This window comes from Amblyraja radiata, chromosome 28, assembly GCF_010909765.2.
Source record: "Amblyraja radiata isolate CabotCenter1 chromosome 28, sAmbRad1.1.pri, whole genome shotgun sequence".
Lineage (NCBI taxonomy): Eukaryota > Metazoa > Chordata > Chondrichthyes > Rajiformes > Rajidae > Amblyraja > Amblyraja radiata.
The window spans coordinates 9,785,480-9,801,821 of NC_045983.1; the positions used below are offsets into that span (position 1 = coordinate 9,785,480).

General features: G+C 47.5%; 1 protein-coding gene across 2 annotated transcripts in view; it reads left to right on the forward strand.

Moving 5' to 3' along the window:
- The first annotated feature begins 1,507 nt into the window (after positions 1-1,507).
- dph1 (diphthamide biosynthesis 1) overlaps positions 1,508-16,342 on the forward strand; it is a 683,707-nt gene continuing 668,872 nt past the window's right edge. The window contains exon 1 of one of the 2 annotated variants that reach the window (XM_033045748.1): positions 1,508-1,819. In XM_033045748.1, coding sequence (XP_032901639.1) covers positions 1,696-1,819 — 124 coding nt within the window. In that variant the 5' untranslated portion in view covers positions 1,508-1,695. The remainder of the gene's footprint in view (positions 1,820-16,342) is intronic. The other variant, XM_033045747.1, reaches the window with a different exon arrangement.

Sequence of the window (16,342 nt, forward strand, 5' to 3'; positions counted from 1 at the left end):
CCGCTGATTCTTTTTGAACAGGGAAGCTCCTGACACGGAGATCTACTTCCTGAATGGTGAATTACAAAAGCAAACTCTCGGCCAGATGAAGAGTGAAAAAGCGGAGTTACGATTTGCAGAGAGACCGACAACACCCTTTGGAAGTCCCACAGCACTTCACAGTCGCTGAACTTCAGTCTGCCAATTAAGTACTTTTGCAATGTGGAAATTGCAATGGCCAATTTAACTGGAGACTGGAGCTTTGGGATAAAGTGATGAGACACTCTGGAAGGTTCTACTTTGAACTAAGTGTATCTTGCTTTATGGTTGCCCTGAGCAGCCCATAGATGGAAATGGGATATAAAATCACATTAGCAGCTTTCCCCATAAAACCATACAGCGGGTACCCTGCACACTGCATCCTTGTAAATAGTGGCAGCTTCACACAGTTTTACAATCTTCACCAATACTGGAAAACTGCTGAGAGGAAGCAACGCTGGAGTCCGCCTGCTAATGTTTGTGTAATATTGTAGTTGAAACCTGCAGATGCTGGAAGTCTGAAATACAAACAGAAGGTGCTGGAAACACTCAGCAGGCCAGGCAGTATCTGCGGACAGAGAAACAGAGTTAACATTTCAGGCCCAGCTAAGTTAGCGTTAAGTAAGCTGCATTGAGTTGAATATGTTCCTGAAGGTTTCAACTGAGGTATGCGGGGCTGGGGCAAGGTTTTTCACACTGAGGGTGGTGAGTGCTTGGAACGCGCTGCCGAGGGAGGTGGTTGAGGGAGACATAATAATGGTATTCAACAGACTATTGGATATGCATAGGGATATGCAGGGAATGGGGGGGATATGGATTATGTGTTGGCAGATAAGAGTCTCCCTTACCGACTCTTCCCCTATTCTATTTGACTCCCGTTCTACTCCCACCTCCCCATTCTACTCCCAGTTCAGTTCAGTTTATTGTCACGTGTACCGAGGTGGTGAAAAGCTTTTGTTGCGCGCTAACCAGTCAGTGGAAAGACAATACACCATTACAATTGAGGCCCTCCATTCTATCCCCATTCCCTCTCCTCCATCCCCCACTGCTCCACCCCCCTATCTTCCATTCCCCCCTCTCCTACACCCTGCCTATCCTCCACCCCACCCCTCCTCCATTCCCCCTCTCCTCTGCCCAGCCTCTCCACCCCTCGTTCCGTTCCCCCCTCGCCTCCACCACCCCATCCCCCTCTCCCGTTCCCCCTTTCCTCACCTCCACACCCTCTCCACCCCTCACCTCCCCCCTCTTCTCCACTGCCCCTTTCCTCCACCCCCTCCTCCTCCAACCCCCTCTCCCCCCCCCCCCATCCTCCTCCACCCCTCTCCTCCACCCCCCCCCCTCCTCCTCCTCCTCCCTCCTCCACCCCCTCCTTCTACCGCCCTCTCCCCCCTCCTCCTCCACCCCTCTCCCCCCTCCTCCTCCACCCCTCTCCCCCCTCCTCCTCCCCCCCTCTCCTCCACCCCCTCCTCCTCCATCACCCCCCTCTCCTTCACTCCTCCACCCCGGTGCCCCGCCGTTCCTACCCTCTCCATTCTACCTCATTCCCCATATTCTACCCTCCCCCCCCCCCATCCTTAAACCTCCTCTCCCCGCTCCGCCAGGCCAGGCCAGGCCGGGCCCACATCGAGCCGCTCGGGTGCGACAGCGGCCGCCTCCTTGCCGCGGCCCACGTGAGTGATGGCGGAGACCGGAGCGGAGCGGAGCCGAGTCCCGGGGCCTGCCCCGTCCACCGAGCTCTCCCTGGCCCGCACCCGCACCCAGGGCCCGGGCACCAGGAGCAGCGGCACGGCCAGACCTGCAGGTACGTGAGCGGGGCCGGGCCCGGGACAGCAGTGTCTGCAGAATTACTGCAGCACCCCTTCCCCCCGGACACTGGGACTGACCCGAGACAGAGTGACTGCAGATCCTCAGATACCGGGACAGAATGACTGCACACACCCCCTCCTTCCCCTTCCCCCCGGATACTGGGACTGACCCGAGACAGAGTGACTGCACACCCCTCCCCCCCTCCCCTTCCCCTTCCCCTTCCCCCCGGATACTGGGACTGGCCTCGGCCAGAGTGACTGCAGATCCTCAGATACCGGGACAGAATGACTGCAACCCCCCTCCCCTTCCCCCCCTATACTGGGACTGACCCGAGACAGAGTGACTGCAGATCCTCAGATACCGGGACAGAATGACTGCACCCCCCCTTCCCCCCCCCTCCTTCCCCTTCCCCCCGGATACTGGGACTGGCCCCGGACAGAGTGACTGCAGCAGCAGCCCACCCCCCCCCCCCCCCCCTCCCCCTATACTGGGACAGACCAGGAACAACCGATGACAGCAGATTCCTTGGACAGTCCCTCATATACTGGGACTGACCCGGTACAATGAATGACTGTGGCCCCCCGGTTACCAGGACTGACCTGGGACAGCTGGTGGCAACAACCTTTTCGGATACTGGGACTGACCCGAGACAAGCAGCCCCCTGGGGGGACTGACCCGAGACAAGCAGCCCCCTGGGGGCAGTGACCCAGGATAGAGGGTGACTGACTGCAGCTCCTCAGATACCAGGACTGACCAGGGACAGAGTGAATGCAGACCCTCGGGCAGTGACCCCCGATAGAGTAACTGTAGCCCCTCATACACTGGGACTGACTCGGGACAGTGGGGACCCCCAGGTCCTGGGAATGATCCAGGACAGCCGGTTAGAAATCAAAAACAGGGATTAATACTGAGGCTGCATAGGCGCTGGTCAGGCTGCATTTACAGTATTGTCAGCAATTTTGGGCATCATATCTGAGGAAGGATGTGCTGGCTCTGGAGAGGGTCCAGAGGAGGTTTACAAGAATAATCCCAGGAATGAGTGGGTTAACATATGATGAGCGTTTGACGACACTGGGCCTGTACTCGCTGGAGTTTAGAAGAATGAGGGGGGGGGGGACCTCATTGCAACGTACCGAAAAGTGAAAGGCTTGGATAGAGTGGATGTGGAGAGGATGTTTCTACTAGTGGGAGAGTTGAGGACTAGAGATCAGCCTCCGAATTTAAGGATGTTGGTTTAGGAAGGAGATGAGTAATTTCTTTAGTCAGAGGGTGGTGAATCTGTGGAAATCATTGCCACAGAAGGCTATGGAGGTCAAGTCAATGGATATTTTTAATGCAGAGATAGATAGATTCTTGATTTGTACAGGTGTCAGGGGTTATGTGGAGAAGGCAGGAGAATGGGGTTAGGAGGGTGAGATAGATCAGCCATGATTGAATGGCGGAGTAGACTTGATGGGCCGAATAGCCTAATTCTGCTCCTATCACTTATGACCTTATGACAGCAGCCTCCTGGGGCAATGTCCCGGGACAGAGTAACTGCAGACTCTCGGATACTGGGACTGACCCGGGACACAGTGACTGCACACCCTCCGCCCCCCGGATACTGGGACTGACCTGGGACAGCAGGTGGCAGCAACCTCCTCGGGCTATGTCCAGGACAGAGTGACTGCTGCCCCTCAGATACCGGGGCTGACCCGGGACAGTGAATGTCTGCAGTCCCTCACATACTAGGATTGACCAAGGACAGCCAGTGATAACAGCCCCTGAGTTACAGGGACTGACCCGTGACAGTGAGAAACTGCAGCCCCTCACGTTCTGAGACTGACCCGGGACTGTACGTGACAGCAGCCCCCTCGGATACTGGGACTGACTCTGGGACTGACTCTGGACAGAGAGTAACTGCAGCCCTTCAGTCACTGGGACAGGACAGTGTCAGCCCCCTCAGATGTTCAAACAGACCTGGGACATAGAATGACTACAGCCCTTCAATCACTGGGATGGAAGGTAGACAAAAGTGCTGGAGAAACTCAGCGGGTGCGGCAGCATCTATGGAGCGAAGGAAATAGGCAACGTTTCGGGCCGAAACCCTTCTTCAGACTCAGACACTACCTTCGATTTTCCAGCATCTGCAGTTCCTTCTTGAACAGTCACTGGGATTGACCTGGGACTGCGTGACAACAGCCCCTTAGACATCAGGATGATGTCAGGTGGGACAAATGTGGATGGGGCATGATGGTCGGTGTGGGCAAGTTGGGCCGAAAGGCCTGTTTCCACACTCAGTGAGTGACTGTCCCTCAGTCACCGGGTAAGGCCTGGACGGAGGCTGACTGTAGCCCCTCAATCAGTGGGACTGTGCGTGAGCGGTCCATCGGATTCTGGGATAGACCCGGGACAGAGAGCGATAGTAGCCCCTCGGAGAGAGCTACAGACCCTGGACAGTGAGTGACTGCAATCAGATACCGGGGCAGGCTGGGGTGTGTGCCCCTTAGATATGGGACGGTGCGGCACTTTGAGCGACTGCCCCTCAGATACAGGGACTGACTTGGACAAAGAGTGACAGCTGACTCTGAAATACCATGCCGGGCCGAGACAGTGAGTGACTGCATCCCCTCAGATAGCGGGGGACACCGGGGACAACATATTGAAGCAGCCCTTCGGATAACGGGACAGACTGGAGACTGAGGGTTTCTACAGCCTCTTGGACACTGAGACCGTATAGCAGTCCCACCGATACTGGGGACAAGCTACACACAGTGAGTGACTTTAGTCCCTGGGGATACTGGAGACAGGAAGTGATAGCATACAACGGGCCCTGGATATGGGAACACTAGGCCCTCAGATGTTGGGACAGACTGGGGAGAGTGCGTCGCTGCAGCGTTCTGGATGATGGGACATTGAGTATTACAATTCTTTATATTGAGGCTGGGCGGCACAGTGGCGTAGCGGTAGTGTGGCTGCCTCACAGCGCCAGAGGCACAGGTTCAATCCTCACTACGGGTGCTGTTTGTACGGAGTTTGTACATTCTTCCTGTGACCGCATTGGTTTTCTCCGGGTGCTCCGGTTTCTTCTCACACTCCAAACACGTACAGGTTTGTAGGTTAATTGGCTTCAGTAAAAATTGTAGATTGTCCCGAGTGTGTGGGATAGTGTACTGGAGTGATCACTGGTTGGAGTGGACTGGGTGGGCCGAAGGGTCTGTTTCCACGCTGTATCTGAAGTCTAAAAGTCTGAGGATAACTGGGATCAATTAGCGACAGCATCACCTCAGATATTGATATTGGTTTATTATTGTCATGTGTATCGAGATGCAGTGAAAAAGCTTCTTTTGCATGCTATCCAGGCACAAGAGTATCTATGCCGTACATGAGTACAATGGGTAGAGCAAAACAGAGAAAACGGAGTGCAGAATATACTGTGTTACAGCTGCGGAGAAAGTGCAGTTAAGAAAATTTCAAGGGCTGCAGAAAGGTAGATTGGAAGATCAGGAATTCATCCATAATATATAAGAAGTCCGTTCAAGAGTCTGATAACAGCAGGGATGAAGCTGTACTTCAATTTGTTGGTAGGTGCTGTCAAACATTTGTGGCATCTGCCTGACAGGAGGAGTGAGGAGATATGACTGAAAAGTAAGTGTGTCCTTGATTCTATTGGCTGCTTTCCCGAGGCAGCGAGAAGTATTGACAGGGGAGCTGCTGGTTTGCGAGATGGACTGGGCTGCATTTACATCTGACTACAAGTCAATAGACACTGAGGATGGTGTGTGTTACTGCAGCTCCTTGAACACTGACTGAGGCACTGGACTTTGGGAAGTCAAATTCTGGTACGCCATATAGAGTAAATAGTGGAGACCTTAGGAGAGCTGATATATATCCCCCTAGTCAACACCTCCGCTATCTCTTCCTCCTTACAACCTCCTTGCAACCAGTGAAATACACTTGAAGTGGAATCACAGACAGTGTAGGAACATTGGTAGATGGCAAAGTTCTATAAGCATCAACCTTTTTTTCGCAACATTGGCTCCTGTTTTTTAAAATTATTTTTTCTTCATTGTTCTTTTTCATTTTTGAGCGTTGACATCTCCGAGAATGCTGTTGCCAATCAGTACTCCACTGGAGAAGACAATCTGAATGTATCGAAGCCTCAAGAGTGAGATTAGCATCCCCGACCTCTATGTTAAAAATGAACTTGCATTTATCCGATGCTTCAATGTGATTCTTAGAAAAAAATACAAAGCACCTGAGGGCATTAATGTGGAATTAATAAATTGTTGTCAGCGCTTGGCAAATTTAATAAAGAGTTTATTGAAGATGTAATAATAGGATAGAGAATGGGAAATCACTGAATATCGTGTGTCAGTTTGAAAAGATCTTTGATAAGATGCCAGTGAGCCTCATATCAGAGGTAGGTACACTAATAGAGTACATCACAAGGTTTAGAATCTTGTGTACATTTGGAAATTCAGTGGTTGATCAAGGATAGTCAACCTGGCATTGTATGGGGGAAAATCCTGTCCCATTAATTTGAGAAGGTAACTAATAAGATTGATGAAGGCAGGAAAGTCGATGTTGCCTCTTTTGTTTAGTAAGGCTTCGACAAGATCTTGCATATTAGCTTGGTCTGTAGTTTAGTTTAGAGATACAGCGCGGAAACAGGCCCTTTGGCACACCGAGTCTGCACCGACCAGCGATCCCCGCACGCTGACACTATCCTACACACACACTACGGATAATTTACAATTATGCCAAGCCAATTAACCTACAAAGTATGTCTTTGGAGCGTGGGAGGAAACCGGAGTTCCTGAAGGAAACCCGCGCAGAACATACAAACTCCGTACAGACAGCACCCGTTGTTAGGATCGAACCAGGATCCCTGGCACTGTAAGGTAGCAACTCTACCGCTGCACCACCATGCCACCCTCAAGGCCCAGGTTCAGGCACCTATGATCTAAGGGAAGCTGGCTAATCAGATAGAAAATGTGGCTTGGTGACAACACACAGAGTGCCGTGGTGAAAGGTTGAAAGTCTGTGACCAGTGGTGAACCACATGGATTAGTGCTAAGACCCTTGTTGCTTTTGACATGTATTAATGACTTGGGTTTGAATGTCAGTGATATAGAACATAGAATGTAGAACTGTATACTATGTCTGTGCCAGACATGATGCCACGTTAAACTGATCTCACCTGCCTGTGCATTATTCGCAACCCACTATTCCCTGCACTTCCATGTGCCTTCAGTATCTAAAAGCCTCTTAAACACCATTATTGTATCTGCCTCCACCACCACCTCCTGGCAATGCGTTCCAGGCCCCACTACTCTCTGTGTAAAATCATGCTGAAATCAGATGCAGGCACTGTATTTAAGAGATTTAGATGGGAACTTGGAAAGACAAGACAGAAGGGTAGCCATCTAATGCGGGCATATGGGATTAGTGTAGATGGGCAATGCCAGCAGGGACACGATGGGCTGAAGGGCTTGTTTCTACGCTGTGCAGTTCAATTACAAAGTTGTTACATAATCAGAATGTTGAGAAAAACATACTAGGATGAAAAAGATTGCTTAAAGCACAGATATCAGAATGATATGGGACAATTTCAGGTTAGAAGACTAACACAGGTGAGGTGCCACAACGATCCATGCTGGGTTCCTGGATGTGTTTTTCTCTCTTACCTTCATGTGATGTTTGCTGAAGAATACAAAGCTAACTGGAAAATTGAGCTGTGAGAAGGGAGAGTTAGGTGAGTGGGCAAGGTGGTGATAGATCAGTGCAGAAACAATGCTGTTATTTACATTGATAGAAAAAGATCGAAAATAAGACTTCATAATCGACGAGAAACTAGTGCATAAAGGGATCTGCGAATGTTGGCATATAAAATACCATGTACCCAGGGACAGAGCGCATAGGAAATAAAATGTCACTTTAGAATAGGTTGGAGGAATAAGGAATTGTAATTGTATTAGGCCTTTTGCAAATATACAGGACCCTCTATAATGTTTGGGACAAAGACCCATCATTTATTTATTTGCCTCTGTACTCCACAATTTGAGATTTGTAATAGAAAAATCACATGTGGTTAAAGTGCACATTGTCAGATTTTATTAAAGGTTATATTTTTATACATTTTGGTTTCACCATGTAGAAATTACAGCAGTGTTTATACATAGTCCACCCATTTCAGGGCACCATAATGTTTGGGACACATGGCTTCACATGTGTTTGTAATTGCTCAGGTGTGTTTAATTGCCTCCTTAATGCAGGTATAAGAGAGCTCTTCAGCACCTAGTCTTTCCTCCAGTCTTTCCATCACCTTTGGAAACGTTTATTGCTGTTTATCAACATCAGGACCTCACTTATCTTCATTGATGATGCAACTGCTGATGGTAGTAGCATAATGAATTCTGAAGTGTATAGACACATCCTTTCTGCTCAAGTTCAAACAAATGCCTCAAATCTCATGGCCGGCGGTTCATTCCACAGCAAGACAATGATCCCAAACATACTGCTAAAGCAACAAAGGAGTTTTTCACTGTTAAAAAATGGTCAATTCTTGAGTGGCCAAGTCAATCACCCGATGCTGAAGAGAAAACTGAAGGGGGCTAGCCCCCAACCCAAGCATAATCTAAAGATGGCTGCAATACATGCCTGGCAGAGAAGACACCGAGCAACTGGTGATGTCCATGAATCACAGACTTCAAGCGGTCATTGCATGCAAAGGATATGCAACAAATTACTAAACATGACTACTTTCATTTACATGACATTGCTGTGTCCCAAACATTATGGTGCCCTGAAATGGGGGGGGGGGGGGGGTGTTATGTATAAACACTGCTGTAATTTCTACATGGTGAAACCAAAATGTATAAAAATGGCCTTTATTAAAATCTGACAATGTGCATTTTAACCACATGTGATTTTTTTTCTATTATAAATCTCAAATTGTGGAGTACAGAGGGAAATAAATAAATGATGGGCCTTTGTCCCAAACATTATTGAGGGCACTGTAGTTCTCAACATTATAGTGCGACAGTACTAGAGACAAAGTGTCCACAATGAGGGTAGAGATGTGGGACTCTCCCTCATTGGGAAATAACTTAGATGATGATTTAAACTAAAGACTGACACAAAAAGCAGGAGTAACTCAGCAAGTCAGACAGCATCTTTGGAGAAAAAGAACAGGTAATGTTTTGGGTCAAGACCCTTCTTCAGGGTAGAGTTGAATTGGACTATACCCTAGTTTGTGGAAGGACTATTCAGAAGCCAGATAAGAGTGGAACAAGCCATTCCTGAGTCTGGTAGGACATGTCTTAAACCTTCTGTATTTTCTGTCTAACGGGAGTTGGGAGAAGAAGTTTAAGCCATTTATAACGGTGATGAGGAAACACTTTTTCTCACAGAGAGTTGTGAGTCTGTGGAATTCTCTGCCTCAGAGGGCGGTGGAGGCCGGTTCTCTGGATACTTTCAAGAGAGAGCTAGATAGGGCTCTTGAAGATAGCGGAGTCAGGGGATATGGGGAGAAGGCAGGAATGGGGTACTGATTGAGGATGATCAGCCATGATCACATTGAATGACGGTGCTAGCTTGAAGGGCCGAATGGCCTACTCCTGCACCTTTTGTCTATTGAATGACCAGGGTGGGAAAGGTCTTTGATTATGTTGACTGCTTTTTGGAGGCAGAATGAAGTGTGGATAGAGTCAATGGTGGTAAGTCTTGTCTGTGTGATGGACTGGGCTGTGAGGTTCTCAAACCAAGCTGTGATGCATCCCACTAGTATGCTTTCTATTGCGTATCTGTAGATGTTTGTAAGAAATATTGGAGACGTGCCACTTTTTTCCGTTTCCTGAGGAAGTACAGGCGTTGGTGCACCTTCTTGGCTCTCGCTTCATTGTAGTTTGTCCACCACAGATTGTTGGTAACATTTACATCAAGGTATTTGATGTAAATCTCAACCATTTTCACTCCAGCTCCATTGATGCTGATTGGGACATGTACTCCATCAGGCTTCCTGAAGTCGATAACTAGCTCCTTCATCTTGATGAGGGAGAGGTTGTTTGCCTTACACCATGTTACTCAGCTTCCTGTACTCCGTCTTGTCATTGTTTATGATCCGGCCCACCACAGTGGTGTCATCTGGGAACTTGAAGATGGTGTTAGAGGTGAATTTGGCTGCATAATCTTGAGTGTATAGGGGGTATAGTAGGGGACTGTGGGGCACCGGTTGAGAATAGTTGTGGACGACGTGTTGTCACCTACCTTCACTGATTGTGTCAGCCACAGAAGGCTGTGGAGGCCGTCAATGGATATTTTTAAGGTAGAGATTCTTGATTAGTGCGGGTGTCAGGGGTTATGGAGAGAAGGCAGGAGAATGGGGTTGAGGGAAAGATAGATCAGCCATGATTGAATGGCGGAGTAGACTTGATGGGCCGAATGGCCTAATTCTTTTCCAATCACTTATGAACGTTATGTGGTCTGTTGGTCAGAAAGTCACGGATCCACTCTTAGAGGTGGGTACTGATTCCTAGGAGTTCAGAGATGTTTGGTTGGTTTATATGGCGTTGAAGGGTTATAATTGAAAACAGAAGCTTAAAGGGCCTGCCCCACTTGGGCGACCTAATCCACGAGTTCTGATGAGTTTGCCCTCGAATCATACTTGCAGCATGGTCGACACGAGGTCATAGGAGGTCTTTGTAACTCTCCTTCATGCTCGAGAGTGGTCTCCGCGTACTCGAGACCTCAGCTAGGCCGCGGCGGCTTTATCAGTATGTTAAAAAATGCCCGAGAGTAAACAAAGGTCGCCATGGAAAAAAATCTATACTTTTTTTACTCGTATGTTTAGTCGTAGTAGGTCGGCATGTTAGTCGTAGGGTAGTCGAAGGTAGTCGTAGATAGTCTTCATCATACTCGAAGGGAGGTGGAAGGAGATCGAAGGAGGTAGTCTTCACTCTCCACTATGTCCAATTTCCCCAAAGTTAGTCGTAGCTAGTCAAAGCTGGTCTTCAACATAGTCGAAGGAGGTCTTCAACATGTCATTTTTTCAAACTCTTCTAAACTTGCCAATTAGGTCGCCCAAGTGGGACAGCCCTTTAACATAGACGTCCTGGATTTATTCAGAACAACTGCTTTGGATTCATTGTGATGCTCTACATAGGTTTACCCATCTTCATCCAAACTCCATGGACAATTTCTCATCATCCTTTCCCCCGTGTGTGTTAATGTAGTTTTTTTCCTAAAATAAGTCTGTAGTATTCTCCTTATCCACTCAATATGATAATGAGTTCCACATTCTTCTTCTTTTATTGTGGTAAGGACGTTCCTCTGAATTCCCTGTTGTATTTATAAGTGACTAAAGTTTCCTTCTGCCAAGGTGTGAAGCTTTGACAGGGATGCCATCTGCTGCAGAGGGCCTGTAGTTTTTCAGTTGGCATGCAGCCATCTTGGCAGGGCATGTTAATGAGACTGGACCTTGTTGGAGAATTCTGTTGTCGAATGGAATCACCGAGTCTCGTGTCCAGGACAGTGGTTGAAGGGTTCATTGGAGTGTTCCTAACTGACTGCCTTGATAAGATCGCATCTATTCTTGACTTCCAACCAGTCTTCTCCTCATTCTTTAGGTCAGTGATAACCCTGGCACATTTGAAGAATCCATACGTGTCATTGTTGACAGTGAATAAATGGCCCCTTTGGGATCTCTGCACCCATCATTCGTTTCCAGATTTTGTTGGTTTTCAGTTAGTTTATTGAAATGGTTGTTTGAGGAAAGGTTGTTTGCAGAAGAGGGAGCAGCTGGCGACGACAGATGAGAGGAGTAAGCTCGTGGTGGAAGAATCGGGGTATTGCCTCCCGCCTTCAAGGTCGGCTGCAGGAGGTGCCCCCGGGACACAAAGGCGGTCGGGCAAGGAATGGGATGTCAGTTCACGGGATGATCTGGTGGAGGGTGATGGAGGAGGCCCTGGTGCTTTCTTGAGCTTAACTAGATTGCTCCAGGTACATCCAGCATGTGGACTTTGGACCATTTCTTTGTGTAAATGGTGCCAAAATATAGTGACGTGTGTGTGCAAGCTATGCAAAAAGAAATTCATTGTGAGGTGTATTCGTGACAATGTTGAACCATTGAAAGATACAGCAGGGAAACAGGCCCTTTGGCCCATCGAGCCCACACCGAACATCGATCACCCTTTCACACTAGTTCTATGTTATCCCACTTTTGCATCTGTTCTCTACACACGATGGGCATTTTCAGATGTCAATTAAACTACAAATCCACACGTCTTTGGGAGGTGGGAGGAAAGCGGAGCCACCGGTCACAGGGAGAAGGTGCAAACAGCATACAGAGAGCACCCCAGGTCAGGATCGAACTTGGGTCTCTGGCACTGTGTGGCAGCAGCCCTACCAGCTGCGTCACTGTGTCGCACAAAGCGTGTGGTCTACTGCATAGCATGAACCATACTCTCACCAACAGTATTGAGTTGAGGTCCGCCTGCAACAAGTGCTTCAAGCGATGCCATCAATGCTCTTTGATAGGATAAGTCAACCAATGTCAGTGTCCAGGACAACATCCCCGATGGCCCCAAATTGCAATCAGCTTTTTAATTGTTCATTTTCAGGCTTTGGGCATCACTGTCGAGGTCAGCATTGATTGTCCGTCCCTAATTAGCGGCACGGTGGTACAGAGGTAGAGTTGCTGCCTCACAGCGCCAGAGACCCGCGTTCCATCCTGACTATGGGTGCTGTCTGTACAAAGTTTGAACCAAAATTACGAGAGGAGCAAGATAGACCACTCCTACGAAATCCAATGGACTGATGTGTAGTATGCATCGGAACGCAACGGAACGTCACTTCCGCCATTTTAGGAATAAGACCCCGATCCCCATGAAGCCTCCCGCAGTTTAATCCACGTCAGTCCAATGAATTTTGCAGTTTATCTTGGTCTATTTTAGCCTTCTATGATAGATCATTATGATCTTTGTTTATAATAAATAAGGTGCTTCTTTAAAAAAAATTAGAAAGTTACAAAGTACCCCTTTATTTGCCCCAAGGGTCCCTTTCACCTTTCCTTGGTCATCATTGCTGGCTTTGAATTGTCCTTTAACATACCTTTCATTCGTTTGTTCTTTGTACCTTTTCATGTCTCTCGTTTCCCTCTCCCCTGACTCTCAGTCTGAGGAAGGGTCTCGACCCGAAACGTCACCTATTCCGTTTCTCCAGTGATGCTGCCTGGACCCGCTGAGTTACCCCAGCTTTTTTGTGTCTACCGGGTAGACAAGGATGTTCTCAAGAGACTTCTCGAAGAAAATGTAACGGCTCCATTAACTTGTGGGAGCACAGAGAACCCTGGTGTCGATGGCTTCCCTTACTGCCCACCCACCTGCCCATCTAAGCACCAAGTCCGCAGATCGCACATTGACCACTACTTCTTCTTCTTGCATATGGCGGCGTAGCCTAAAGTTGTAGGACAACTTGTACTATTTGATCTTATTTGATTGTGCACGCCAGGTTGATTGCATTCGTCGAATCAGGGTTGGTTGCAATCTCCCACCACTCATTGACCTCATTAACCACTTAAGCCAGAAAGCTAGTACAGAGGAGTGTCATCTGCTCACGATAGGGAATGCCTTATTAAAAATTAGCAATGCTCTTAATATATATGATCTCATCCTTCTGGAAATATTTACCCTAGGTCCGTCCCATCAAAACTATTGATTTTCTTGAAGATCTCTATCAAGCTATCCTCTGCTTTCTCTTGTGCAGAGACTGCTCATCTTTTCTGATTTAATGACAGGCCATTAACCCGAAGCTGCGATTCTCCACAGACCTGCTAAGTATTTCCAGCATTTTGAGTTTTATTTTGTTAAGTACATCTCTTCTCTGCTGTTGAGACACAAGGAATGACAGATACTGGAGTTGCGAGCACCACACAAGATGCAGGAGTAACTCGACGGGTCAGGCAGCATCTGTGGAGGGATTGGACAGGTGATGTTCTGGGTCAGGACCTTTCTTCAGGCTGATCTACAAAGGGTGTTTTACTCTTCTGTGAGTTCACTTGATTTGTTTCCTTGCCAAGGCTTTTATATCCTTTTCTTAATGCCAGAACTGTGCTGGGTACTCTTGCAGCCTAACCAAGATTTTATACATTTAACGTTACTTTTCACTTCCATCCCTTGGGAAATATTTTGCTTTCATTGTGGTTTCTTGACTGACCTCCATCCCAGCTGAGTTGGGCTAAATGGTTGAAGCCATTGTCTCTCAGCCTGAAGGTTGTTGGTTTCCGGTCTGGAGCTCACCATCTTGAATACGGAGGGGTGCCGAGTTACCAGAGGCTTGTGAGATATTGAACCAAGGCTTTGCCTGCCTCCTCGGGTCACTATAAAGGACTGCACGGCATTATTTGAAGAAGTGGCCTCTCCCTCTCCCTCACCGAATAGATGGGGGAGAGGGTGGGCAAGAATGCCATTTGTCACATTTGTTGTTTGTAGGGTTTTGCTGAGTGTAATTTGGCAAATTGACAATTGTTCCACAATAAGAAATTGGCTGTGAAGTCTTTTGATGGAGAATTTATTTTAATTTTATTTTTCTACTTAAAATATGAGTTAAAACGTGCCAGCAGTGTTAACGCTCTGAGAACAGCCCTGTCGTAGAATTGGCCCAGGCTACCTCGACTAGTCTGCTGAAAAAGCATTTTGTTTTATTCTCCTGCCCATTCTGAGCACATCTTGTTAACAAACAATCTCAGCCATCTTCCTCATGATCTAGTTGCGTGCCAGACCCTTTCCTCAACTTTCTTTAAAAAAAAACTTTGGAAAAACAAATGATTTTAAAAGAACACTGTTTTATTTATAATACTTGGGATTGGAGGTTCTGCAGAATCTTAGTGTCTCTTGACAGCTAAGGTGTTAAATTGATGTGTTGAGATCAACAATGACAGGATTTGCAATGATGAATGTGCACAGTTAGAAGGAGATAAAAATCGAATGGTTCAAAGTCTGTTGTGTACATGAGGTGCAAAAACCATACTCTGAAAAGGAAATGAGAGCACTGTGTACTGACGCCACATACCCACACTCACACACACACACACACACACACACACACACACACACACACACACACACGCACACAGGCACCCAAGCACACAGACATAGAGACACACTCACACACACACACACGCACACACAATGATTTGATATTCCAACCTCTTTTTAGCTTTCATCACTCAACGGAAAGATTGAGGATTTTAAAGACCGCAGGAAATTGCACAGAGTTGTGGAAGTAGCCCAGTCCATCACATAAACCAGCCTCCCTTCCATCGACTCCACCTACACTTCAAGCTGCCTCGGCTAGGCCACCAGCTGAATCAAGAACCAGTCTTAGCCCGGTCACCTCCTCTTCTTTCCCTCTCCCATCAGGCAGGAGATATAGAAGTTTGAAAACGCATACCTCCAGATTCAGGAACAGGTTCTTCCCAGCTGTTATCACGTGACTGAATGGTCCTCTCATCAGCTAGTGTGCATTCCTGGCCTCCCATCTACCTCGGAGACCTGTGAACTTCATCATTATATCTTTGCACTAAATGTTGTATCCTTTATCTTTTCACTGTGGGCGGCTTGATTGTATTCATGTTTCGTCTTTTATTGACTGGATAACACGCAAACAAAAGCTTCTCGCTGTGTCTCGGTACACGTTGCAATAATAATCGGAACTAAATGTACATTTCGGAGTAGTAGTTATCAGGGCCTGACTCTGTTGCCTAATATCCACTTTGTATGAATGGGTTACAGGTTCTTGAATAATCAGTACGCCGAAGTCTGTGAGTCTTGCACTTTATTTCTGCACTGAGGGCCAGGCAGCAATCTGTTTTGGCAGGAGTGTGAGTAGGAAGCTGCGTTCACACTGCCGCGTAGCTGGAACTCGGCTTAGCTCAGCTGCTCGCTCAGTCACCTCTGAGTCAGACTTTGAACCAATGCCCTATCTGCCAGATCCCCTGCAGCGGGCGGATGTTGAAGAGCCTGGTGGCACCGGTCAGCAGAGAATGGCCACTTGCCTGGTGACCTGCCCAACACTTCTCCCCACCACCAACTCAGACAAGTTCTGAGTGCAATTTTGGCTGCTGACTTTGCATACATAACCATCTGTATCTCCTAGAATAAAGGAATGAGAAAGGGAAAGATATACTGGAATTTTTGGGGGACCTGAAGAAGTCCCAAAGTACTTTACTGGCAAAAAGTTCCCAATGAATAGTGGTCAGTGATGGTAAATTATATATAGCAAGTTCCTACAATTCAATTCAATCAACATCAGGATTTTGTAGAAAGGAACAAGCATTAATCTAGCATTTCATATTCTTGGATAATTTTACGTTATTTAATATCACTCGAGAAGGATAATCTTACTGAGAATGTATCTGAAGGAACTGCAGATGCTGGTTTATACCAAAGATAGTCTCAAAATGCTGGAGTAACTGCGGGTCAGGCAGCATCTCTGGAGAAAAGGAATAGGTGATGTTTCGGGTCAAGGAGAACGTACA